A 27001-nucleotide genomic window follows, 5' to 3' on the forward strand; every position below is an offset into this window, starting at 1 on the left:
AGTTGGGGGTCTCTCCCAGGACACGGGCTCCCAATAGACATGAGGGTGGTGGAGTGGAGGTGGCCCAGCGGCAGGGGCAGGGGGGTCCTCTCTGATCGAATGCTGTTGGCCGTGGCTTTGGGGCTGGGCTGGCAGCATGCAGAAGGCCTACAGCCCATCCCCCAGGGGATGTGGGACCTCATCCTGCCTCACGGGCTCTTTCAAAGAGCTGTTTGTGCAATTTGTGGGCTGGGGGTGGTGGTGCTGGGGGCCATTTGTGGAGCGAGACAGCTGACTTTCTGTCTGCTGCCGCAGGACAGATCTTGCCTCTTCCTCAGCCCTTTGTGACACATGGGGCATCCCGCGGCTCAGAGAGGGCAGAACCCTGTGAGCCAGGGCTCCCCACGGCTCCCCAGGACAGAGACCTCTATGAGGGGCTGGGTGTGGTCTTGCAGACCTTTGTCCAGCCCTGAGCGTCCCAGCGGGGCCTGGGACACTGAGCTCCCACCCCACCCCACCCCTCCCCAGAAGGCCAGTACTCGCCCGGGTGGGGGCGCTTAGAACGAGTTGGACGGCCTGTCCTTCCCTCCCCAGCCCCCGCCCATTTTGAATGTAGAGAGCACGGTTGGTACTTTCCTCTTGCTGTGGGATGGGGCCAGGAGAGGATTCCCCCAGCCCTGGCACAGCCACTTGCCATGCCCAGCCGAGCCCTGTCTTCCCTCCAGGGGGATGGTCCCTTTGCTGACTCCCCACCCTCAGGGGGAGGTGCTGTGCCCCTGGGGGGTGGCTTAGCTTCCCTTCGGAAGCTGCCGGCCTGGCCTCCACGTCTCAGCACAAGAACGCTGCCTTTGCACGGAATGAGCGTCGAGCTTTGTTCAGACAACGTGAATGTATTTGGGAGGGTTGGGGGTGCGGGCTGATTCCAAGCACATGCCTTTTCCGAGTGTGTGTGTGCTGGGAGGGCTAGAGCGGGTGCAGAGCGCGGTTTATTTTTGTACTGATCTTGGTAAGAGACTGTATAGCATCTATTTATTTAGATGATTTATCTGGTAAATGAGGCAAAAAAAAATTATTAAAGATACATTAAAGATGATTTTGAAAAAAGCTCTTGCATTCGAGCCTTCGCTTTTGGCAGTGTCACAGCTGGGCCTGGGGAGGAGCTCCAGCCCCCACGGTAGCAGCCTGGGACAGTGGTCCCAGGTCCGCCAGTTACCGACCATGATCTTAGACAGGCCAGCCCATTTCCAGAGCCCTCCAGATGTACAGTGAGATGAACTGGGGCAGCGGGGTGTAGGGAAGTGGAAGCTGGCACGTAGAGGGGTGGTGCCCACCATGGGGGTCCCCACAGGATATCATCCGAGGCCCAGTGGTGCTTCTGATGTCTTCACCTTTTCTCTGCTTCCTGCCAAGTGTGTTCTATTCTAGAACCCCGGGGGTGGTCAGTATCCGGGGTCTCAGTAATTGTAGGCTCTGGAAGCCAGGCCTGTCGCTAACGCGCCTCTGCTGTGTAGCCAAGCTGAGCACAGCTGTCTGAGCCCAGAAGGTGGTGGTCGGGGCCAAAATGAGTGACAGCTGGCAGAGGCCTCTAAGCTTCTCTGCATTTAGGTTCTCCCCGGGCTCAGGGCAGAGGCTGGACAGGGGCGCGCACAGGGTTGGTGACAGCAGGTAAAGAATCAGCTCACGTCCCGGCCCTCCCCGCAGCCACCCAGACAGGGAGTGGTGGTGGCCACAGCCGGGGACATGTCCGTGAAGGAGGGAGAACAGAGAGGCTGGAGGTCGGCTTAGGTGGGAGACTTGTCAAGACTTGGGCAGTGGTTTGGTGGGACGGTGAGGGAGGTGTCACGATTATGCCCGGGTTTCCAGTTTGGACCTCTGAGTGGATGGTGGTTCTTCATCTGGACGGAGGCTGAAGGAGAAGCAGGTTTGGAGGTACCTCGGTCACCCCCCGAAGCAGAGCCCAAGACGGGTTTTCTTTGGGGAGTGATCCCAGGAGCAGGAGTGAGAGGGTAGCACGGGTGGGGGAAGGAAGAAAAGTCATGGGAAGGTGCATTCCTGAGGTCACCATTATGGGCAGCTGTGTCATTCCACTTGAGATGACCCGACAAGTACAGCCACATCTCCCAGAGTTGTCCATTTGGTGGCCCAAAAACCAGAAATATATCTGCTCATGGTTGCGGAGGCAGGAAGTCCGTGGGAGGTGGGGGGAGGCAGGGACACAACAGAACCCACGGCAGATAAGGCACAGGGATGGTAGAAGGGGTGGAGTGGGGAGTGAGGCTTAAAAGCTACCAGTGGCTAAACATCAAAAAGGGGCTTCAGACCCCTCGTCACAGCCTCTCCATCCCGGAGTGGGCTGTCGTAAGGCCCTGACCTCACAGGGCCGTCGTGGCAAGGCGCAGGGGCCGGCGGCAGGAGTCCTGGTCAGGTGGGAAACCCCCAAGTCGGTGGGGGGGGGGGTACTCTCCTGGGCCGTTTATCGCCCCACTCAGTCCGCAAACCCCCAACCCCCCCCCCGCGCGTACCCCTCGTTCCTGCTCGGGGGTGTCCGGCTCCGGAGCGCTGGGGGCGGGTGAGTGATTTCTTCCTGGGCCGGGGAGGGCTTCCCTGCTGGGTCCATGCTGGGGTCAGGAAAGGAGGCGGAGGTGAATCTTGAGAAGGAAAAGTGTAATCAGGAGGGGCTCCTGCCCCGGGCGGGGCCTTCCCATGGTCACCAGGCAAGAGGCTGCCTTCCCCAGTCAGGGTGACCGGCTCCCCCTGCCAGCCCCAGTGGCCAGAAGACTCCTCAAACCCCTCATCCCAAATGTTTTCATGCTACGGCTGAGGATCCTGTTCCTTCCCTGTCAGTCCCCAACTTGGCGTAAGAGGCCCGTCCAGGCAACAAGCGGCCCCCTCTGCTCCTCTCTCGGCTAAATATTGGGCCCAGTGGTCCGCGAGATGTGCCCCATGTGGAAAAAAATATGGAAATAATTCTATTTTCCCAAACAAAACCCCTCCGAGAGGCTCTCTCGAGTTCGCAGCATAGCCTGAATCCGTAGCGGCTGAACGGGCTGTGATTTTCTTCCTCCGGGCTTTCCCGCTGAGCCCACACTGTCCCCGGGGTTCTGTGGCGTCCCCGCCTCCCCCCACCTCCCCAGATTCATACACGAGAGCCCTAACCTCCGGTACCTCAGAATACGACTCTATTTGGAGGCAGGTTCTTTACAGAGATAATGAAGTGAGAGCAAGGTCAGAGGGTGGGCCCCGATCCCACGTGACTGATGTCCTAATAAAAGGGGAAGTTGGGGCCCAGAAAAGGACATGAGGACATGAGGAGGGGACGACTGTCTCCAAGCCAGCCTGGAACAGGTCCTTCCCTCACAGCCTCAAGGAACCAACCTTGCCAACACCTTGATGGAGGGTTTCCAGGCTCCGGAGCCATGAGCAAATAGACTTCCGTTGTTTGGGGCCGTCTAACCTCCCCCTCCTCGTCGTGGCGGCCCCAGTGAGCTGGTACCGCGTCCAGGGGAGTAGAGTCGGAGGCTAGGCTTGGGTGCGGATGCTTTATTTGGGAGGTGGTCCTTCCAGGAAGCAGGAGTGAGGGCTGGGGGCTGTTGAGGTCGATGCTGTGGGCAACGGGGGCTTGATTCCACGTGGACTTTCTGAGAAGCTTTCAAAAGCCTCCTCCAGAAGGACCGAGGCAGACCTGCTTACCCACAGGCTTCTGTCCCTCAGCGTCCAGGATGCTCGGGGCGTCGAGTCGCTCGTACTTCCGAGCTGTGTTTGTGCAGAGGGCGAGAGAGGTCCCACCCCGGGTCCGAGGAGCTGGGGCATCGGAGGGGGCGGAAGCTGGACGCTGAGGGACCAGCGCTGGAGAGGCTGCATAGGGAACGAGCTACGGTGGAGAAGTGAGAGGAGGACCACGTCCGCGGGCGGTGGGGGAAAGAGGGAGGCCGGCCTTGCTGGGACTCCGCTGGGGCAGCCCGCAGCTGTCCTGTCTTTTGAAGGTCTCCCAACGGTCCTTGCAAATCTGAGTGCAAAGGAGAAGAGACAGCCGGGTCCCAGGACTGCCCACAGTCCTGCATCTCACAACAGTGCCTTCGGCTGGCTCCCGGTCCCGCCCTTCTTAGATGGAATCAGATGCCGTCTGAGCCTGGTGTGATCCTACCGGCCCTGCGCTCTGGTGCTCCTTCCCGGAAGTTTCATCTCTCCTGCCCTCAGCCAGTGGCTTCAGGGGTTTTTTCCACCTCTCCACACTGGGTGCATCCAGGCCTTGGGAGGGCGTGAGTGGGATGTGGACCCGGCCCACCCCCATACAGAAAGGCGTCTTGCCGAGGAAGCCATGTGGCCCAGGGAGTCTCGGGGCGGCCAAGAAGGGCAGGCAAAAGTCTGGTTGAACGACTTTTGGAGCCGTCCACCTGCCAGCCCTCAGCTACTAGGCTGCGCTTTGCCCACGAGGAAGAGTGAGAGTTCTGCATCCGCTTGGCTCTTCATGTCCTTTCCCATCTTCTTCCATCTGTCCAACCGTCCAGCCAACACCACCCGCATTTCTGGCTCAAGATGGCAAAGCTGAGCCAAGGCTTTACCTCTCCCTCCTCCTAAAATCCCAGTAGGATGACAACCGAGCAACCAATCAACAAAATGAAAACTAAAACAAGAAATGATGGCTAGCAGAACTAGAAACCTGGAAAGGCGAGGCCATTCAACACAGGACAAAGGCTGAAGTATTTCCAGAAGGTGTAAAGGTGGCCAAGGGCAGAGTAGCAGAGGGAACCTCAGAGCACACCAGCAGAAGGTAAAGGGCACATCCAGAAAGACAGAGAAGGAGGAGGTGGCTGGCTTGCCAGCGACTGAGTCGAGTTTCTCAAATTGACCTCGAGAACATTCCACACTCTGGCTGATGTGACCTGTTTGTCTAGGGCCTTATGATGCACAAACAGAGAAGTCAGCTGGGCCAGGAGCTCCCCAAAAGTGACTGGCCGGGGGGGGCTCCTACGGTGGGGGGCATCCCCAGTGTGCTTCTGATGAGGACATCAGGGTCAGGGAACACAGCAGGGAGGAGGGAAGACAGTGGCTCCAACAGCTGAGAAAACCCCCTTCACCCCGTCTTCGGCTTTGTACCTACTTCTCATTGAAGGGCCTGGGTGCATGGACTCTCCCGAGTCCCGCCTTCCCCCAGCCAGCACCTTGCTGCAGCTGACACCGGCACTGACCGTAGTCATGTGCCAGGGCTGCTAGAACTGATTGCTGGGCTTCAACAACACGTAAATTCTCTCCCAGTCCTGGAGGCTAGAAGGCCGAGATCAAGGTGCTGGCGGGGTTGTTTCTTCTGAGGCCTCGCTCCTGGGGTTGCGGGCGGCCACTCTCCTTGTATCCTCACCTGGTCTTCCTTCCATGTGTGTCTGTGTTCTAATCTCCTCCTCTTCTTCTTTTTTTTTTTTTTTTTTCAAGATTTTATTTATTCGAGAGAGAGAGCGAAAGAGAGAGCACAAGCAGGCAGAGGGTGAGGGAGAAGCAGGCTCCCCACTGAGCAGGGAGCCCGACGCAGGGCTCCATCCCAGGAACTGGGGGTCATGACCGGAGCCGAAGGCAGACGCTTAACCCACTGAGCCATCCTGGTGCCCTGGTAATCTCCTCTTCTTATAAGGACACAGATCCTATTGGATTAGGGTTCACCCCTATGACATCATTAACTTCAACCCCTCTTTAAAGGCTCTGTCTCCAAATGCAGTCACATTCTGAGGTCCTGGCAATTGGGAAGTTGGCATAGGAACTTTTCAAGGCCTGGCTCGCTCAGTGCATAGAGCCTGTGGCTCTAGAACTTGTTCTCAGGGTCGTGAGTTCCAGCCCCACATCGGGCGTGGAGCCTACCACCCCCCCCCCAAAAAAAAGAAAAAAAAAAGGAATTCTTCAGGGGGCACGGTTGAGCCATAACACTTAACCACCAATGCCCAACTCGCCTTCCTGCGTACAGAACTCTTCATTCATTTGGGAGGAGAGGAAGCAACAACGGACCCAGCGAAATGCCGCTCCCCACCGCTAGGGGTGCTATAGGACCAATGATAGGCGAGGGAGCAATTTGCAAGTCCGCCGGTGAATTGGGGCTCATCCAACGTTTCCTCTCCATGAGATTCAGGTCCTGCATCTTCAACGGGGACATCACCAAGGTGATGCTGTGTTCTCACGGCACCTCGGGACATCATAGCACACGATGTCTGTTGGCCCCATTGTTCATCATGTCCTCTGGATCGTTTGATTAACGGGGTGTCCACTAGTTACTCCTTTTTCTGTTGAGATGAGGAACTATTTTCCGAAGTCCTTTGAAACTACGTAACTATCCCATTCTTCACATTTTCAATGTAATTCTGTGTTTATATTAGTACGGATTCGTGGTCTCCTATTTCATTCAATGGGCTTTCGTTCATTATATCATTACTTTCTTGAATGCTCAGAATTTCTCAGATTTGGCTAGTGGAAGCCCTTGTAAGCTAGTTTAACTCTTCTAGCTTTAGGGTATGTTTGATATTCAATATCCTTAAAGTTTTAAGATACTTCGTAGGCACACCCTCTTCCCTCCCAACATTGTTACTCTTTTTCGGAATTCTCTTGGCTGTTCTTACAGATTTTCTCTTTTCATATTGAGACTAAAACTGACAGGCCAAATTACGGAAACAGATTCAAAGGAAATTTTGGTTAGGACTGCTGTGAATTTATAGAAGAAAAAGAAAAAAGAATACTTTCTGTAAGGATATTAAATTTTTCCTCGCTTCGTGTAGCTTCAATTTTTATGTCCTTTATTCACATTTTAAAATTATGTTCATAGAGGTGCCTGGGTAGCTCAGTGGGTTAAGTGTCTGCCTTCGGCTCAGGTCACGATCCCAGGGTCCTGGAATCGAGCTTCGTGTTGGGCTCCTTGCCCCTTGGGAACCTGCTTCTCCCTCTCCCACTCCCCCTGCTTGTGTTCCCTCTCTCGCTGTGTCTCTCTCTGTCAAATAAATAAAATCTTTTAAAAAATAAAATAAAATTATATTCATAAAGTGTACATCTTTCTCCTTAGGGCTTTTCCTATGCATTTCATAATTTTCATGACTGTCAAGCATCGTATCCCTCCACTAACCCCACATAAATACCCGTAAATTGGAGATCATTAATTCACAAGAACGCTATTTCTATGTACACTGTGTTCATTTCCAGGGCGCCATGACCAAGTACGAGGCAGCAAAAATGTATTCTCTGGTTCTGGAGGCTAGAAGTCTGATATCACGGCGTCCGCCGGCCGTGCTTTCCCTGAAGGTTCTAGGGGAGGATCTTTCTTGTGTCTTCTACAGGTGGTGCCTTTCCCCTTCCGGTGTTGCTGGTGATCCTTGGCGTTCCCTGGCTTGTGGATCCAAACTCTCCTTCGGTCTTCACAGGCCCTTCTCCCTTCTCCCTGTGTCTGGGTCTCCCCTCCTCTCGTAAGGACACGGGTTGTATTCGATTAAAAGCCCACCCTACTTCAGTGTGACCTCATCTTAAATAATTACATCTGCAACGGCCTTAGTTCCAAATAAGGTCACATTCTGAGGTTCTGGAAAAGGACACGCATTTCGGAGGGGATACGATCCGGCTCAGCACACACACATTTCACATTTATTTTTAGATACTTTCTCACTTATGTGACAGAGACTAATTGTTCCACTCTATTCTCTTTTTTGTCAGTGTATAACCCTTGACTTTCCCCAAGTTATATGACCATCCCCAAGAAAGGCTACATTTCCCAGAGCCCTTTGCTGCCGGATGGGGCCAAATGACTAAGTCTTAGACAATGGGATGTGACAATAAAGGCCAAATGACAGCTTCTGGGACCCTTCCGAGGAGACAGCCAGCTGGGTCCTTTGCCCCTTTCTTCTCCACTTCCCCATCCGAGCTGACAGAACTCAGATGTTATGACTGCGCTACATTTTGGGGACACGAGGACAAAGACCGCACACATCCCGAGAACGAGAATGGAAAGCTGGAAACAGCCTGGGCCATCCTCCTTCAGCAGCTCATATCTGGACTTTTTCTGTTTGGGATAAGCGTCCCTCTGGGGCTTCTGTATTGCACAAACCCAGGGGGATCCTTCCCACGACAGAGCACGTGAACAGAGACCTAGGAACTTGGCGGTGAACAGACCCTGCTCAGAGGCCCCTGCTCCTAGCTAGTTTCAACCCCTGGTTTGGGGGCTTCCTTTTACTTTCAGGGAGTCTCAATTTAACTAATACAGTTTTGATAGTTCTTTAATATCCCTGAGGTTTCTGTGGCTGGAAGGCAGCACTCAATTTTACCCGTACTTAGTACCATTGAACAATTTATGAAAGTAATAGAACTCTGGAAATCAATTTCCTTGAACATTTAAACATTATTACTAATGGGATTAATTACGGTTCCTCAAAACCTAGGTGCCAATTACAAGTCTAGTGTGATTGATTCTTTTGACCCCTCCAGACATCTTAAATAACAGGCCAAACAGACACAGAAAATTTCAGGCCCGTCGAGAGGGCAGGTTCTGAGTGGTCTAGACTGATTTCCTTACTGAGAGGCACACTTGAAGGAGATTTAAACTGAAACCTTCCATCATGAGGCTCGGTCTCTCTTTGTTTTTGTTTTTGTTTGCAATATTTATTTGTGGCATTGGGGACTGTTAAGTTTTCCTTTGTCATACAGATTTTTAATTTTGGAAACTTGGCATCTTTCTCCAAACTTCTGCGTTTTCTAAGTTTGGATGGCAATTGGGGGGCCTCTTAATATTTCATAGGAATTTTAGGATGGTTTTTCCCATTTCTGCAAAAAATGCTATTAAGATTTCGATGGAGATTGCCCTGAATTTGTAGATCACCTTGGGTACTGTGAACATTTTAACAATGTTAACTTTTCCAAGCCATGAACATGAGACATCTTTCCTGGTATTCGTGTCCTTGATTTTGTCCAGTAATGTTTTATAATTGGCCATTTACAGGCCTGTGCCTGCTTGGTTAAGCTTAGTCCTAAGTATTTTCTTCTTTTTGATTAAATGAGATTGTTTCTTATTTAGTTATTTATTTATTCGAGGGGGAGAGAAGAGCAGAGGCAGAGGGAGAATCTGAAGCAGACTCCCTGCTGAACGTGGAGCCTGACACGGGGCTCGATCTCATGACCCTGAAATCATGACCTGAGCCGAAATCAAGAGTGAGATGCTTCACCAACTGTGCCACCCACGTGCCCCAAAAGGGATTGCCTTTTTTTTTTTTTTAAAGATTTTATTTATTTATTTGACAGACAGAGATCACAAGTAGGCAGGGAGGCAGGCAGAGAGAGAGAGGAGGAAGCTGGCTCCCTGCTGAGCAGAGACCCCGATGCGGGGCTCGATCCCAGGACCCTGGGATCATGACCTGAGCTGAAGGCAGAGGCCTTAACCCACCGAGCCACCCAGGTGCCCAAGGGATTGCTTTCTCAATTTCCTTCTCAGACTGTTCATTGTTAGTGCATAGTAGTACAACTGACTTTTGTGTGAGCTGGGGTTAATACTTTTTTTTAAGATTTTATTCATTTATTTGACAGAGAGAGAAATCACAAGTAGGCAGAGAGGCAGGCAGAGAGAGAGAGGGGGAAGCAGGCTCCCTGCTGAGCAGAGAGCCCGATGTGGGGCTCCATCCCAGGACCCCTGAGCCAAAGGCAGAGGCTTAACCCACCGAGCCACCCAGACGCCCCTGGGCTTAATACTTTTTATTGCTATTTTAAGTGTAATGTTTTCCCCTTTTCCATTTTTAGATGATTGTTGTTAATCTAGAGAAAAGGGTTTTATATATTTATCTTGTATTCAGCTGTCTTACTTACTCTTCCCCCACCCTCCAAACTGGGGTCTTTTGGGTTTGGAAGATGTCGAATCATCAACAAGAGAAAATTTATGTTTTTTTTTCCAACGTTCATACTAATTATGGAATTTCTTTGTCTTATTGTACTCATTAGAACTCTAAGACAATGTGGAATAAATGGTGATAGGCGCCCTCGCTGTCATGTCCCGATTTAATTGAAATGGTTTGAATGTTTTACCATTTATAATAATATCCTTGCTGCCTTTTCCATAAAAATATTTTATTTATTTTGATTTTTGATTTTTATTTTTGATTAATATTTTAATGATGGCCAAATCCCATGAAGTTCTGTTCAGCGTTTATTGTTACGATACCACATAATTTTTCTTCTTTAATTGGTTATGTAATGGATTGTGTTGATTTTTTTCCTGATATGTAACTCTACTTGCATTTTTGGGGTACACCTTATTTGGTTGTAATATATTATTATTCTCTTAATTGTTGATTCTATTTGTAGTTTTTTAAAAAAAATTTATTTTGGGGATGCCTGTGTGGCTCGGTTGGTTAAGCGACTGCCTTCGGCTCAGGTCATGATATCTGGATCCTGAGATCACGACCAGAGCTGAAATCAAGAGTCAGCTGCTTAACTGACTGAGACACACAGGGGCCCCTAAATAAAATCTTTTTAAAAATATTGCATTTTTTAAGTAATCTCTCCACACAACATGAGGCTTGAACTCACAACCCCGAGATCAAGAGTTGTGTGCTCCACTGACCAAGCCAGATTTATAAATATCTGATTTAAAATTTTGCATCTACATTCATAAGTGATATTGACTTGGGGAATTTAGTGTTCTTTGTTTTGAGGCATTATCTTTATCAGTTTTTGCATTAAGGCTGTTTCCTTACAACATGAATTAGGAGAAATTTTCCGTATTTTCCTATAACATAATCTCTTATTAACACTGAAATTATATATTCTTTAGAGGTGTGCTTAAAAGACTTGTGAATACAATTTGTCCTGGTGACTTTCTGGTTTGTTTGTTTGTTTTAGTGATAGATCTTTAATTATTTTTCCAAGTTCCTCCATGAGAATATGTCTATCCAAGTCTTCGATTTCTTGGGTCAGTTTTGTTATTATTTTTTTTTTTTTGGCCAGGCAATTATTCATTTCCTCAAGTTTCCAAATTTGTTTCTATAAATTCACATGAAATATTCTCTTATAATTTTTCTAGTCTTTTTTATACCTGAGTTGTATTTCTTTTTTCATACTTTATCTTGTATATTTTTGTTGTCTTTATTCTTTTATCAGGTTCTTTCTGGATTTATTTACTTCATTGGTCTTTTCAAGGAACAGAATTTTGGATTTATTTGTCCTTCCTACGATTTAAAATTTTCTAATTAACTTCAGCTTTGATCTTTGTTCATTTCCTATCTCTGGTTTCTTTCACTGCTTTTTCTAATTTCTTAAAATGGATAGTAAATTACTATATATATTTTTTGGTAATGAAAAAATTTAGTCTATTCATTTTTTTCAGGTATAGTTTCTATTTTAAAGCATTTTTTTAAAAAGATACATTTATTTATTTTAGAGAGAGAGAGGTGGGGGAGGGGAAGAGGGAGAGAATCTTCAAGCAGACTCCCTGCTGAGCACAGACTCCAATGCAGGTCTCAATCCCACAACCCATGAGATCATGACCTGAGCTGAAACCAAAAGTCGGACACTTATCCAACTGAGCCATCCATGTACCCAAAGCCACTTTTTATAAACAACCCTTAAGTCAAGCCACTTAGTCAAGTTTTTTTTATAAGTAAACTCTACTTCCGACATGGGCTTGAACTCATAACCCCGAGATCAGGACTTGCATGCTCTGTCTACTGACTGAGCCAGCCCAGTGTGCCTCTGAGTATAGCTTTTGCTGTGCTCTCTAGCTCTGAGTTTGAAGTTACATTATTTAGGGTGCATTCAGCTCTAGATAACAAAATATCTGACTAACAGTGACTTGAATGATGCAGGTATTATCTTATTTAAAGGGAGATGGGAGGTAGGTATTTCTAGGGTAAATATTATTCCAGTGGCTTAACAATGTTATCTGAGACTCAGGCTTTGTCTGGCTTTCTGCTTCATCACCCTCAACATGTTGGCTCTTTGTCCTCTTGTACATCATCTTAGGTTGCAAAATAACTGTCACATGTTCTCCCCCACTCACAGGCAGGAAAAACAAGGCATGGACAGTGCAATGAGACCCTGCTTGCCTGGAATGTCTTTAAGAAACAAAAACAAAACCAGAGAGCTCTCCTAGTAGATATTTTCTTACATTTGATTCATCCTAACTGGATCACGTGGCCACTCCTAGCTTCAAGAGAGGCTTAACAAGTGGCAAAGGGTGGGTAGGATTACATGGCAGACTCAGGCCAACTGTGATTGCCACACCAAACACAGTTTCCAATCACTTTTTCCTTTATGTATTTGGCTGCTACATTGTTTGGCACATACAAGTTTATGATTATCTTATTCTTTCGTTGTGCCATTATGCTAAGTCCCTCTTTGATTCATTAAAGTGTACCTTGTGTGATAGTGCCACTATTGCTTTCTCCTTAAATTTTGATTTCCCTGGTATCTTTGTTCAACCCTTTTTTTTTGTTTCCTTTTTTTTTTTTTTTAAGAGTGCTTCTTGGAAACAGCATGGAAGAATTTGTTCCGTTCATATTTAGTGTAATACACTTGCTTTTCATCTTATACCATGTTCTTTTTTTTTTTTTTTTTTTTTTTTTTTTTTTTTGAGAGAGAGAGAGAGAGAGTGTGTGCATATGTGAGTGGGGTGGGGGGTGGAAGGGAAGGACAGAGGGAAAGGGAGAGAGAGAGAATTTTAGGCAGGCTCCCCGTCCAGTATAGAGCCTGTCTCAGGGCTTGAGATCATGATCTGAGTGGAAATCAAGAGTCTGAGGCTCAATGGACTGAACCATCCAGGTGCCCCTGCTGTATTCATTATTTATAGTCACTCCTTCTCCTTTTCTTTTCTCCATTCTGGGCGGGGTTGTTGGCAGTGGAGGAAGCCAAGGCAGGGGCTCTGGGTCAGCATCCAGCTTTGAGGTGTGGCTGATATGGGGGGAGCATGCTGCCATGGGCAATGCCACCTTCATTAGACCAGCCCTGCAGCATAGTTTGGGGGCTCCTTCCTGGCTCAGAAGCCTCCAAACCTAGTTCTTCCTCTTTCCTAGAACTTCAAGGAGCCACCCAACATCTTTTCAACAAATCTTTTTTTTTTTTTTAAGATTTTTTAAAAAAGATTTTATTTATTTATATGACAGACAGAGATCACAAGTAGGCAGAGAGGCAGGCAGAGAGAGAGAGAGGAGGAAACAGGCTCCCTGCAGAGAGCCCGATGCGGGGCTCAATCCCAGGACCCTGAGATCATGACCTGAGCTGAAGGCAGAGGCTTAACCCACTGAGCCACCCAGGTGCCCCTTTTTTAAAGATTTTACTTATTTATTTGACAGAGAGAGTGATCACAAGTAGGCAGAGAGGCAGGCAGAGAGTGAGGGAGAAGCAGGCTCCCCACTGAGCAGAGAGCCCGATGCGGGACTCGATCCCAGGACCTTAAATCATGACCTGAGCTGCGGGCAGCCGCTTAACCCACTGAGCCACCCAGGCGCCCCCTTTTTTCTTGTTTTAATCAGCCAGTGTTGGGGCTTTATTGCTTCAATGAAGAACACCAAATAACACTGTTCCAACTGGTTTTATTCAGTTCAGTGAGCAACTGCATGCCCTCAACAGTTTCATCTTATTTATTCAGACACACAGTAGATACTGAGAAGGAACAGAGAATACTGGGAATTCCAGAGGGAACTCTCAAACACATTTTTTTTCTTGGTGCAGTAGGATAAAAAGGCCTTTGTATTCATTTTTTTATGGGGACAAGTCCTGATTTCCCTTTTAGAAAGGAACCCAACTTCTATGGACTTAAAAATTATGTTTATTTTTTCAGTTATAAAAATATGTACCCACTTATTAAAAAAAAAAAGAAGAAGAAGAAACAAACAAACAAAAGAACGAAGGAGGAAGGGAAGGTTTTCCGGACTTGGGGGAGGCTCAGGTGTGCCCGTGGAGCTCACAAGTTGCTGCTAAAATCAGCAGTTTGTGAAGCACTGAGTTGCTCCAGGAATGTGGTAGGGGATTGATGGTTCTCAAATGTGCAAATTTCTGAAGTCATTCTCTAAATTATTCTGGGGGTGCTAGGAGAGAAAGAGAACAGAAGTGTCATTGGCCGGCAGTGGTGTGGGGAGCAAGCCAAGGCGAGGGGACAAAGAGGTCAAAGAGGGACAGGGAGGCCTTGAGGGAACCAGAGAATGGACAAGATCCTAACAAAAGGGAGACAAAGAAGGAACTGGGAGCTGCTGTTGGGGCGAGGGGAAGGGTGTTGGGAGAAGAGAAAGCTGTGGGGGGACAGTGGGGACAGAGAGCAAGGAGAGGAGGGACAGAGACAAGGGGGCGTTAAAGCTGGGAAGAGGGGGTGGCCGGTGGGGGGGATACAGGTTGCCTGCAGCAGAGACAGCTTCTCACCTCAAGGATCCTCTGAAGCCGACGAGTGATGCTCCCACTGTACTGTTCCAGCTTGTTCCAGGGCTGGAAAGGCTCGTCCTGGTTGTCCACAAAATTCCTCCAGCAGTCCTCAAACTCTGAGATGAAGAAGGAAGGCAGTCAGGCCCCAGGGCCAGGGGAGCGTGCACCCTGCAGTTCCAGGGACCCCGCATTCCTTTGCCTTTCCTGGTGGTGTCAGAGCTTGGGCCTCAGCTAGGCCACCCTTCGGTCCAGCCACACACCGCCCCCCCCACACCCCAACAAGTGACTTTTCCCTCTTGGAGCTGCAAACCCTTCCATCCCCTGACAGCTCAGCCCTTTCCCTACCCTGGAGTCTCATGACGGCCACTGGGATCCTGGATCTATGCAGAAGCCTCAGCCCCTCCTGATACTTCCAGCGCCAGTGGAAATACAGGCGGGAGGCAAAGAGCCGCAGGCTGATGTGGGGATGGTCTTGGACAAACACAGCCAGTGCCTCCGCACAGGTGGGGCAGGGGCTCCACGTCAGGTAGCAGGTGATTTCCAAACTCTGGGACCGGTCCAGCTGCAGCGCCCTGATACGGTCAATAAAGCGGATTTCTGCATGGCGCTTTTTCTAGAAAGGATCCCAGACAGAGAGAAGAGAGGTTTGGTTACAGCACAGAGGCCAGAGGTCACGTAGTGAGGGCACCACTGGGGATAAGGGGCTCTGCCCTGTGAACTTGCCTAGGACAAGAACCTTCCTACCTTCCTTCTCTCACTCCTCCATTAATTCGGCACCCCCCAAAGCACCCGCAGCTTGATCTGAATCAGACCCAACCCCCCCACCCCGGGAGGAGATGGGTTGGCAGACAGACACCGCACGGCCACAATTCCCAAATGCTCAGCAGACCCCGCCTTTTGGACATCAGGGGATGTTGGAACATGGTTCCCAAGGAGCAGGTCAGAAGGGGAGGGAGGCAGGACGGGGCAGGTGGGAAGGTGAGCACCAAAGCAAAGGGCAGGTGTATGAGGGAGTTCTTGGACGTGGGGTTGAGCGGTCTGTCCTTGGAAGACCGCTTGGCTTCTCAGAAGCAGCGACTGAGCTGACACCCAGAGGACAAGAAAAGATTGTATTGTATGAGGGGCAGGAAGAGCGTTCTGCTGGAGAGAACAGCTTCTGCGGAGGCCCAGGGATGGGAAAGCCTTGGAGAGTTCCCAGGAAGCAGGGCGGAGACCTGGGTAAGCCTCAGTATTCACCCCCAAGGCCCCCCCAAAGGCCGCCCCCCCCCCCGGCTCCCGCCCACCCCTGTCCAGACAGCCCCTCCCCCGCCCCCACCTTGTTTTGAAGGACTCCGTTCCGGTCCCTTTCCCTTATGGGGCCCTCACGTGACCTCAGCTGGTAGCACAGGTAGGTCTTCCTCCTGCGATAGGGCTTCGGGGCCTGGGGCTGGTTGCCGAACTGATGGTAGAATATTTCTCGTCGTAGTGGATTCATTGTGCTTCTGCGTGAGAGGAAGAAAACCAAAGATGCTCAGAGTGTCTTCGGGTGTCAGCCCAGGCTCTGCCACTTCCTGAGCCCAACTCCGTGGGTCCCCTGAGGGCCCCTGGGGTGGGGAGGGAGGAGGAAGAGGGTGAGCTCTCTCAGCCACACCCGGATCCACCTCCTGGGTGCCCCATAGGGCCTGCCATGCCCATGCTGGAGGCCACTGCAGCCACATGCCTCCGGCTGGCTGGCCACCCCCCACCCTCACCAAGAACTTGACATCATAGGTCCTTCTGTGGTTCACCCATCTTTGTCCTGTGCCCCAGACCCCTCTGTTCAGGTCCCACGGACATCTCAACCCCAATGTCCAATGCCACAGCCCTCTCTTTGGGGAGGGAGGGGCTGGCTGCCCTGGTACTTCTTCTAACTGTGCCCTTTGCTTAGGTGTGGGCATCCCAATCTTGACTGTCTGTACAAAGCGCAGAGAGGCTGGTGGACAGGAAACACTATTGTCACCAAGGGAGTGTTGTGACAGTGACTTTGGCTAAAGGACTCACAGAGCTTGTCCTACCCCCAGTTGTGATTATACTCTAGAGAACATTCCAGTTTGTTTATCAGCGGCACAGGGGCCTGGCTCACGTAGGCATGTGTGCACGGGATTCTTTTCCATAAATGCTCTCAACGCAGCAAAGATACAAACAGGTGGATGGAACTACAGCCTTCCTGCCTGCCGCGGGGAGGTGCATGAGAGCTCCGTCCGTCCTGCGTGTGGAGGTTACTGACCAAGCAGATGCCGAACAGTCCGAAGGAGCGAGGGAAGCTTGATGGGGCCCCAACCCACTCGCCCGCTGAACACTCCACTCCAAGCTAATGTGACCTGGCCGACCGCAGAGTCTGGCTCAGGTGACCACAGACGCTTGGAACCGGGCACAGGAATCAAGCCGAGGGTGCCATGCCTCGGGGCACAGACTACGGGATACCCTGTTCCTGCAAAGCCAGAAATGCCTCCCCCATACCTCCAGCCAACTCGCTGAAACATCATGGATTCTACCAACAAAAGACCATTTCTGGGGGCGCCTGGGTGGCTCAGTGGGTTAAGCCTCTGCCTTCGGCTCGGGTCGTGATCTTAGGGTCCTGGGATCGAGTCCGGCATCAGGCTCTGTGCTAAGCAGAGAGCCTGTGTCCCCCCCGCCCCCCGCCTGCCTCTCTGCCTACTTGTGATTTCTCTCTCTGTGTGTCAAATAAATAAATAAAATCTTTTTTAAAAAAGACCATTTCTGTCATCTGTTATGCTAATTAACAAAGCCACTAATTTCATCAACGGAAACCCATCTCTGCTCCCCCTTACGCTCATCAGTAAAGCCTCGGGTGCATTTTGGTGACTGTCGTTGAAAAAGCCATCTCTGGATTGTGGCCTTGGATTACCTGCCAGTGACCTCCCCTGAAACCGGTACTCTCTGGGCACTTGGTTGCCCTCAGCATGAAGGTTAGAACGGAAACCTCCACTCATAGCACATTTAGGACAACCAACTGCTCCCTGGCTTCCCAGTTTTGACAATGAATTTCCCATGCCCCAGGAAGCTCCCCAGTCCCTGGCAAACCAGACACTCAAGGCTGACATATTTCCAAGTTTAGACAAGTGCATTGTCTTAATAGCACAAATGTCGAAGCTTGACCTTGAACAGCTAAAATAGAGGGATGATAGAAACAATTCGTAAGAAGCATTTGAAGACTAATTTAATTTTTCACACTTGGTAGCATCTTCATGGGAAACAATTTATCTTCTTATCTTGGAGATGATTTTTCCCTCCACAGAGCAGAAATGAAACCAGCCCCAGAATCAAGTCTGCAGAAAGGCGTGTCGCCCTGCCGTTAAAGATTGCTGGGGAAAACACCCAAGGCAACTTAGAGGATGCTTTGCTTAAGATGATGAACATTCGGGGGACATGATCTACAGTGGTCATCCTAGCTATCAGGTGCTTGGTTTCTGCTTCTGCTAACAAAGCCAGCATCACTGATACGCACTGCTGAGCTGGTCTTCAGACCTGGACAGGGGAAAGAGTAGGGCCGCTGACCACAGTCTGGATGAAACCACACCGTTGGTACCAGAAAGACAGTTCATCAACCTTGAAGTGTATCTCATTCCCGATCAATCAGAAGAACTCACGAGCCTGGACCCCTAACCCTGAATGTTTGCCCTACAATGCCCTTACTTGCAAACCATTGGGGAGTTCAGGACCTCCCAGCATGAGCTCCTGGCTCTCCTGGGTGGCCCCACACCAGCAACTAGCCTGTCTCTTCAGCACAGAAACCCCATGGCATTTCTTTCTTGGCTCCCTGAACATCAGGCAGATGAACTCTTGCTCCTGTAGGTTACAGAAATTAGAGCTTTCTTTGCAAAACTGTGCAAGTCTTTAAAATAGAATGTATAAATAGGCTTTGATCGTTGACTCCAACGATTGTCTCCATCACCCTTGAATCCGAAGTCTATCACTAAGCTTAAATGAAGTGTTTTAGGAAGACCCAGGGGCCACACCTAGGGGAGAGGCCCCGAGAGGCAGACAGGATGCTGGAGGCAGTGAGATCTGGGTGGAGGTGGGGGGATGGGCACCTGCCCAGGTGGTACCACAGGCCAGAGGCAGGGAACAGACCCTGCATACTGAGACAGATAGAATGAAGGACGAGGTGTCAGAGAGGGAGCGAAGTAGGGCTAGGGGCAGAAAGGAGGCAGAGAGCCTAGCGAGCAGGTCCCTATTGGTCCCTGCAGCCCTGCCCCAGGCTTCTTGGCAGGCTTGCCTCATTCTGGCCCAGGCCCTGTACTCTCCGGCTCCATTTCCCTCTCACAAGGCTGCTCTTGGCCTTGGGAAAGCCCCTTCTCTGAGAGTGTCCTCCCACAACAGTCTGAGTGGTAGACCCACCCCTTTCCTGCCAGGCAAAAGCTGGGGTGGGAGGTCCTGGCTTGACTGTTTCTTTGGGCTCCCACCCACTTTCCCACTTTCTTTCCTCCCGACTTACCTGACCTTGGGGGTGCCTCTGCCGCTGCCTCTCCCGAGTGGGCTTGTCCCAGCCCTGCCCTTTGTCTGGGGCACTAGGGCTCCATTCTTCTTACTGGCCTGGTTTTAGGAAAGCCCCCATCTGGAGTGACCTTCCCGGCTGGCTGGCTGGCTGGCTGGCTGCCCGGCTGCCTCCCCTCTCCCCTGGGGCCCCACCTCCTTCCTGCTTTGGTTTCAGGGGTGGGAGGGCCCTCGGGTGGCGGCACTTCCTTGGGCTCCGACCCAGCTTCTCTCCTTCTCTGAGACAGAGCTGCCCTCCGGGGGAGACAGGCCCCACTGGGCAACAGGACCCGGTTATGGCAAAGAGAAAGAGAAAGTAGGATGCCGGTGGGGGTTGGGACAGCCTGGCTGGGGAAATCAGGAAGGAGGCTGGCTGGCGGGGGCAGGCTCTCTGAGGAGTGGGGTGAGCCCTTTCCTCATGACCCCTCTGTTGCCATTAGGAGTCATTCAGTATCTTGTCAGGACTCTTGGGCATCTGGAAAGTGAGGTCTATGGGTCAGATCTTCATCTCCAACCCTGGAGAAGGCAGGTGTGTTGAGCAGATCCTCTACCATAGCCCCCAGAAGCTTTGGGAGGGGCCTATCATTATCCTGACATCTTCAATGGGGTTCCAGCACAGAGAGGCTAAGCTACTCTCTGGAATCACACAGCAAACAAACGGCAGAGCTGGACGCCTTCCAGGGGTACTGGCCTGGCTCCTCCCACTTCCTCCATGTTCCAGGAGTGGGAGTTGGAGGCTGGGGTGCAAGAGGAGGGATCTTGCCGCCCCCACAAGGCCTCCCAGGTCAGGGATCAGGGATCTGGACTTGAATTGTGCGGCCTACAAGCTATCCACTTGCCTTTCACATGTCCACCAAGACCCCCCGGGTGGAAAAACAAAGAGCACCTGGGATAAGTTGAATACTAGAGAGGTCGTAGAACCGCCACCTGTCACCCACGGTCCAGACCGCAGACACACAGAGTCCCTAGAGAACTTCTCCCACCTGGCGGCCCCCACCACACACACCTGGTTTTGCCCTACAGGCTGTGGGACTGCCCTGAGGGGGTAACAGGAGCACAGGCAAGAGACGGAGGGTCTGAGGGGATGACGTTCCCTGTATTCCGATCTGTTCTCATGTCTCCGGCTTCCAACTTCTGGAAGAAGCTTCCAGAATGAGCTGGGTCCGGGACCTTCCAAGAGAGCGGTCAGATCTGTGTACCCGGGTATTGATCCATTTGACAGCTAAGATGCCTCTGGCCCAAGAAGCAGGAAGCGTGGGGGGAGGGCTGAATGCTCGCTGGCCATCGGAGCTGCGCAGAGAACAGGGTGGGCCAGAGCAGGACGGTGGCGGTTTTGGAGGGAATGTCCTGAAAGCCCCCACAGGTCTCTAAGACTGGCCTTCTGCTTGGTTCTTTTCTCCAGAAGGAGGGGATATTCTGAGCTAGCCACTTTGGCCCATTTTGACGACGCAGGCAGTCAAGAGGGGTGTCTCCCCACGGGCCTCCTGCATGGGCAGCAGGGCAGACTGGGGGGGGACAGCCTGAGTTCGTCTGTGTTGTGCCCTCGGCCCCCGGGCAGCAGAACAGACAGGGAGCCTCAGGGAGGGACGGGGGTCCGTGGCCACCAACATCTCACACCTAGTCAGCCAAGATCAGAGAGAGAAACAGCTGGTCTGAATGGGACCCGAGACGTTCTCCACAATGATTTTAAGGATGTCTTCCAAACGGAACACCTGGCCTCTTGCCTTTCCTGCCTCTGCGTGCCTGGAATCCCACCATCTCAGGTTGATCTCTTGGTCCTTTTCACCGTGCCCTGGTCCAGGCCACCCCGTGGCGCCCTGCCACCGACTCCTCCCCCCTCGTCCCTGCCGGTGTGTTCACGGGGTCTTCGGCTCTGCGGGCAAAGAACCAGATGGTCCCTGTCTCACCTCTACTGCTCATGTTTCCCTGTCTCCCCGACTTGATTCTCGGCCACCTGCCACTTTTGATTCTGCTTTTTTGGAAAAGTTCTGAGGACCTCAGTCCTCCCATACCCCATCCTACATTTTAAAAAAAATTATCTAAATGTAAACTGAGTAATTAATGTCTTGCTCACTTTCCATGGCTGTCTCCAGGTTGCAACCTGCTTGAAGCTTCCCCTTTGGCTGCCATGTGGGAAGGGGACAAGGGACATGGGAGTGAGGGCAGGTGCAGTGGCAACCTGGAGAGAGGTGGTGGCGCTGGGGAGGAGGGGTCCAGGGAAGTGAGGGCTGGAAGGGAAGCAGGGGGAGGCAGGGGCAGCTCGGGCATAACCCAGGAGACAGATGCGCAGAATAAGGATCCTGCTTTTGCCGCACACCTCCAGCTCAAAAAGGCCCTCGGTCATTGTCTGGGCTGAACCGTGTGCCCCCCAAATCCATCAGCTAAAGCCTCAATCCTAGTGCCTCAGAACGCGACTACCTTTGAGGTACAGATTTTTAAAAGATGGTTGTTAAAACGAGGCCCGTTAGGATGGGCCCGAATCCAATCTGCCTGATGTTGTTAGGAGACGGGGAGACAGGGACAGGCTGCGGGACAGCAGGGGCTCCCCTGCGGTGAGCGCAGAGGACAGACTGCAGACGCCCTCGCCCAGCAGCTCACTGTCAGCAAGGACCCTGCTTCTCTGAGAAGTCACATCCTCAGGAAGGATGCCTCTCACAGCTTCTGAGTTTCACACTTAGACGTACTCATGCCCATTTACTTTCAGTTTATTAACAATTTGATTAATGCGGTGAGATGGGAGGAATCGGGTTGGGGGACCCTCAGGGGGGCAGAGGGAAGACTTGAGGGAAGAGGGAGGATGTGCAGGAGGGAAGCGGGGAGGCTGAGGGACTGCAGGGGTGGGGGGTGGCGGTGAAGGTGGCTGGAGCCCAGGAGGAGGAGTGGCAGCGGCAGGGAGAGACCAGGAGCCTGAGGATGCCCTCACCTAAGAATATTCTCGAGCTCTGCGGCCAGCAAATCATTATCTCTTAATAGATCCCAGCTCTGGAAGCGCATCCCCTTGTGGTCCACAAAGGTTTCCCAACAGTATTCATAATCTGAGGTAAAGAGGGAAGAGGGCTGTCAGGTGCGCCCTGGGGGCCTTCTTCTCATGACCCCCCCGTGACCTCCCTGCCAGGCGCCACCAGTCCTGCCTCAGTTTCCCAGGCTCTCCTCCCATGCACTCTCCCTAGGGACATTCTAGGTCCTCCAGCACCCCCTGCCCGAGTCCTACTCCCTCTCGCAGTCCTGTCTCCCCAGCTCCTTCTGCTCTCACCTTCAAAGGACATGATTTCCAGATGGACCCCTGCACACCACAGCTTGTGGAGCCCGTCCTGGAAATCTGGGTCCCAGAAGTAGTAGAGGCGGGCGGTGTAGATGCTCAGCGTCACGTTCCTGTATTCCTCCAGGAACTCAAGCACATCCTCTGCACAGCTGGGGCAGGGGCTCCAGGATAAGAACCAGGTGACACGGTAATGCTCTTCAGGGGGCAGATTCTGGTCACGGAACCAAGAGAGGAAGCAGGCTTCTGCGTGGCAGGGAGCCTGGCGATAGACCTGGGAGAGTCGGAGAAGAGAAGGGGGTCCTCTTGGCTGGCAAGTATGGGGGTCCTCTTAGCAGGCGGTATGGTCGGGCTGGTTGCCATGGGAGGAAGGGTGAGAGGGCAGGAGTCCCAGGGGCACGTTGTTCATTGATTTATCCCTCCTTTCCATCGCTCCCCACGCTGTCATTTATGACTGGGCCGTTCCTTCCACATCATCAATTCCAACATCCATTCTTCGTCCATCCATCCACCCATCCATCCATCCACCCATCCACCCCTCCATCCACCCATCCATCTATCCATCCATCCACCCATCCATCCACCCATCCATCCATCCTACAGGCATCCTACTGGCCCCAGGCCAGGCCCACTGGGGTCCACACTGGTTCCATGGGTGCTGTTTGCTGGGGAGGGCCACACAGTCATGCTGCCCGGCAGGGGAGCCTCTAGCCCCATGCGTCTCCAGAACACTTGACACGTGGCTTGTCTGAATTGAGATGTGGGGCAAGTGTAAATACCCATCTCGTTCCAATGGACAGTAAAAATCATGAATGTAAAGGACCTCGTGAAGAATTTTTGTATTAATTATAATCTGAAATAATCTCTTTGATCTATTTCCCAATACATTACCAATACTAAGCTTATCAATTTCTCTTAACTCTTTGAACACTGGTACTAGTAGACTTCAAATGACATATGGGACCCTGATGTTTCTATGGGTTAGTACTGGGGTACCCCTGACCCAGCCCACAAAGGCTCTCTCCTGCAAAGAGGCTTTGAAAAGCCTGCCATGTCAGGAGAGAGGAGAGGGCAGGGGTGTGGTGTGGTGGGAGGTCTCTCGGGAGTGACAGGTGGTTAGGGGGCAGGGCAGGGGGTGGGGGTGGCCTGGCTCTAGCACCTGCTGAAGCTGGTCATGGGTGCAGTGGCAGCCTTCCAGGGAGCAGGTCTGGGAGCAGACCTGGGACGGGCAGACAGACAAGGGGTGCAGGCACTCCCCTGAGGGACCACAGGTCCAGACGGGTCCAGATGGGTCCAGACGGGTGCGTGGTGTGGCGGGAGAGGACCTGACCGGCAGAACCATTACTAGGGCAGAAAAGGCTCTGGTGTCCAATGGCCCTGACTTTCTAAAGATGTTCTTTGGTCCAAGATTGCTAGAGGCCGAGCTCCATGAGAAGACTTGGAGACGGATGCCAGCGGACACTCTCAAAAAGGCTCACGGGCTAAGTCAAACCTATCCTGTCTCCAGTTCCAGGAGGGTCAAGCAAGGAGCTCTTGGGCCAAAATCGTAGGAAGATGTCAGGGGAAGGAGGAAGGAGCATGCCCACGGAGAGCCCCGTGTGACATCTCATTCCATTCTTTCCTGCCTTCCCAGCTGACTCAGCTCCTGCTTGTCAAGGGCCTTACCTTGTTTTGAAAGACCCCCAAGTCATACCAGGAGTCCTCCTCCCCCTCTCCTTCCACTTGGAAACAGAGGTAGCAGAGTTTCCGCCCTGAAGCGTACTGCAGGCTTGGGAAGTGGAAGAAGAAAGTTCGAGGACTGATCTTCTCCAGTGGGTCTCTGGGGGCAAAAGAAAACAGAAAATGCAGAGCGAGCTCCCTGGAGTTATCCCAGGGCGGGGTGGGGGTGGAATTGGGGGTGTGGGGGGAGAAGTGGGTGGGGCTCCCAGCCCAGCTCCCCACTCTGGGGTCCTGAGCATTGCCTTCTGCTTTTCCAGGCTGGATGGGGCAAGGGGGTGGGGAGGGGGCTACTGCCAGGGACAGCAGGGACGGGGACCTCTCCTGTAGGGGCTCGTGCGGTCCTGCTCCTTCCAGCCACGCTGATTTTCCTGCTCATGCATTGCCCAACCCTTTAGAAAAATTGCAAAGAGAAATAGGAACCCCCCATCCCCAGAGAACAGCTTTTCTAATTCTGCAATGCAATTCCTTCCTGATTTTTTAACCAATGCATTTTTTTTTTTAAACGTTATCAGGTTAATGGATACCTTCAGAAGTCCAGGTTACTGTTCTAGGTGCTTTAAATATCCGGACTCACAGAGTCCTCCTCAGATCCCAAGGGAGTCACCCCAACTGCAGAGGGAAGGAGGAAGGGGCAGGAGGTGGAGTATCCTGGCCCCGCCCAGGGCTAGTGAGTGATGGGGCTGTGGTGGGTCCCCAGGCCGGCTCTTTCCAGCAAGGACCTCCCATGACTGTGGTGGCCGCAGTGTGCTGTCCTCAATGTGCCTTTTTCTCCACTTCACTTTAAATATGCGCATTTCTCCTGACTGTGGCATCTTCCCCCCCGCTGTGTGAAGCTCGGCTGGGAGTAAGTTGAGAACAGGCTGCATTTACGTGTCTACCCGAGATTGGGAGAGCCCTGCAACAGGTGACGTCTCCTCTTGCCTCCAAGAGCTAGGCTCACATCGTGTTTATAACGGTGTACGTGTACGTATTCCGGAAAATCGATCGAAGTGCTTTAAACTAAATCCACCCACTGCTCCGCCCATCCTTTAGTTAAATTCTGAGTGTAAACAGAGCACAGAAACTTCCAGAAGAAAGCCGGCACAGGCCGGGAGGGGCAGGCCCGACAGACTTTCAGACCGGGAGGCTGGTCTGGAGGACCAAGCGGCTGGATAGAGGCGCGGGAGGGGCATGTTCAGAAGCAGTAGTGGGAGCATCCCCAGAAAAGGGTGAGGACCCGGCAGGAGTGGGTCCTGCAGAGAAGAAGCTCAGAGAGGGAGAGCGGGGAAGCGGGACTGTGGGGAGGAGGAGGAGGCCAGGGACAGAGGCAGACACAGGCAGGGCTACCAGGAAGGGGGTGGGAGGGCCGCAGACAGGGAGACTGGTGGCCGGTACCTTGGGTCGTGGTGCCAGGGATCCATTCCTCTCACCGGCCTTGCTTTAGGGAAGCTCCCAGATCTGATACCTCCCAGGCCGCTGTGGGGATGCCCCACCTCCTTCCTGCTTTGGCCTGGGGGGGTGGGGTGGGAGGGCCCTCGGGTGGCTGCACTTCCTTGGTCTCAGACCCAGCATCTCTCCTTCTCTGAGACAGAGCTGCCCCCGGGTGGAGCCCCACCATGCAACAGGACCCGGGTTATTGCAAAGAGAAAGAGAAAGAGAAAGTAGGATGCCAGAGGGGGTTGGGACAGCCTGGCTGGGGAAGGCCGGAAGGAGGCCTGGCGGCCAGCTCCCAGAGAGGCAGGCTCTCTGGGGAGTGGAGTGAGCCCTCACCTCATCACCCCTGCACCCCCAAGTCTGGGCCCAGATGTTGCTCTCCACGTGTCTGCTGAATGCGTGGAAGAGAAAAGGAGTGTGGATGTGGCGTTAGGACTCTGGTGTTTTCTCCTGACTCCCCAGCAGGGAGGGCTCAGGTGTGCTTTGAGCTCTGAATTCTGCAGTGGGTCCTCTGCCTAAGGTCCCTCAGCCTTCATCTGACAGAGAGGGACGGATGGAGAGGGAGGCAGAGGGAGAAGGAGGGACAGCTTTAGCTTCTCTTCCTCTTCTTAGGACACTAATACCCTCATGGGGTCTCACCCTCATGATATGGTCTAAACCTAATCACCCCAAAGACACCCCTGCTCCAAATACCACCACACTGCGGTTTAGGGCTTCAACACAGGAATTTAGGGGACACACACATTCAGCCCATAACAGTTGTGACTGATGGGATTCCTTTCATTGGCTCAGGGACAGGATGGCTGACCTTGTCACACTGCCACATGAGGGGTGAGTGTTGGCTTATATGGGGAGCTGAATCTCCAGGCTGTGTGGCTGCCTTTCTGGAGATCGGAGGTCATGTTCCCTACTAGGTCACGGGAGGCCCAGAATGTTACTGATGGTAGCTGGGCCAGTGCTGCCCCCAGTGGGATGGGGATTTCCTGGTGGGAATAAAAGAAGCAAAGCCTTGTTGGCTGGGAAGTAGATTTATAGCAGGTGCAAATTAGAGGAGCTGTCCCTGGAGCTGGTGTCTCAGGTGGAGACTGTGGGCAGTCCTCACCCTCTGGCCTGCGGGTAATCCTGACAGAGGAGTGATAGGCACTGGGTCCCTCCTGCTGCCTCCCTAGCCTGGGCTCTTTGGCTGTGCAGGTTCCCTTGGCTGCTACTTTACCCTTTATTGTAAGGCCCAGCCTTGACAGGGGGCATTTCCATGCTGTCATGGAGGTACTTCCCCTTGGGTACCATCCTGCCTCTGCTAGAGAGAGAGAGAAAAAGAGGGAGAGAAATGTTGGGAAGCATAGACATCTTTGTGGCACTGAGGTCCTATCCATTAACATGGTATATACCTCAATTTATATAGGTCTTCTTTTTATGTTTTCAGTGATTCTTGCACTTTTTCATAAAGGTGTCACACATTTTGTTAGGTTCACTTCTAGTAAACCTTTTGGGAGCTATTGTAACCTTCATCTACCTTCATACTTTTTATTTTTGTTGTTGCTAGTATCTGGGAACACTATTAATTTTCCTATATTGAAGTTGGATTTACCCACCTCACTGAGAACTTGCTTACTATTTCTAGTAGTTTCTGTTCTTTTGCAATCCCGAGAGCTCTTGTCCTTTATTGTGGCTCCTGGGACATTGACTTGGACAACAGCACAGTGTTGACCAGTGGCAATCATAAGGGGGACTCTTCTATTCTTCCATTTTAAGGGAAATTCTTCT

The 27001-nt window shown here is 51.9% G+C and overlaps 1 protein-coding gene across 2 annotated transcripts; it reads right to left on the reverse strand.

Moving 5' to 3' along the window:
• Positions 1-13489: 13489 nt before the first annotated feature.
• Positions 13490-25358, reverse strand: APOBEC3B (apolipoprotein B mRNA editing enzyme catalytic subunit 3B). 2 transcript variants are annotated; one of them, XM_080810734.1, is made up of 8 exons: positions 25199-25358; positions 23771-23924; positions 22100-22379; positions 21770-21881; positions 15702-15812; positions 14677-14903; positions 14332-14447; positions 13490-14003 (listed from the first exon to the last, which is right to left on the reverse strand). In XM_080810734.1, the coding sequence occupies exons 1-8, from the start codon at positions 25222-25224 to the stop codon at positions 13956-13958; spliced, it is 1074 nt and encodes a 357-aa protein (XP_080666860.1). In that variant the 5' UTR covers positions 25225-25358; the 3' UTR covers positions 13490-13955. The 2 variants fall into 2 exon arrangements, with proteins under 2 accessions (XP_080666860.1, XP_080666859.1); XM_080810733.1 differs by having other exon boundaries at positions 14677-14944; positions 15647-15812.
• Between the last annotated feature and the right edge of the window lie 1643 nt (positions 25359-27001).

This window comes from Martes martes, assembly GCF_963455335.1.
Source record: "Martes martes genome assembly, chromosome: 8".
Taxonomy (NCBI): domain Eukaryota; kingdom Metazoa; phylum Chordata; class Mammalia; order Carnivora; family Mustelidae; genus Martes; species Martes martes.

What these genes read in the sequence shown, in the direction of transcription:
- APOBEC3B (XM_080810733.1), bottom strand. Translation starts at nt 25,224, where the DNA reads ATGGATCCCTGGCACCACGACCCAAG. An exon ending in CCCTGGCACCACGACCCAAG is followed by an intron (nt 23,925 to 25,198) that starts GTACCGGCCACC and finishes TTTTGCCCCCAG; the next exon opens with AGACCCACTGGAGAAGATCA. An exon ending in GGAAATCATGTCCTTTGAAG is followed by an intron (nt 21,882 to 22,099) that starts GTGAGAGCAGAA and finishes TCTTTACCTCAG; the next exon opens with ATTATGAATACTGTTGGGAA.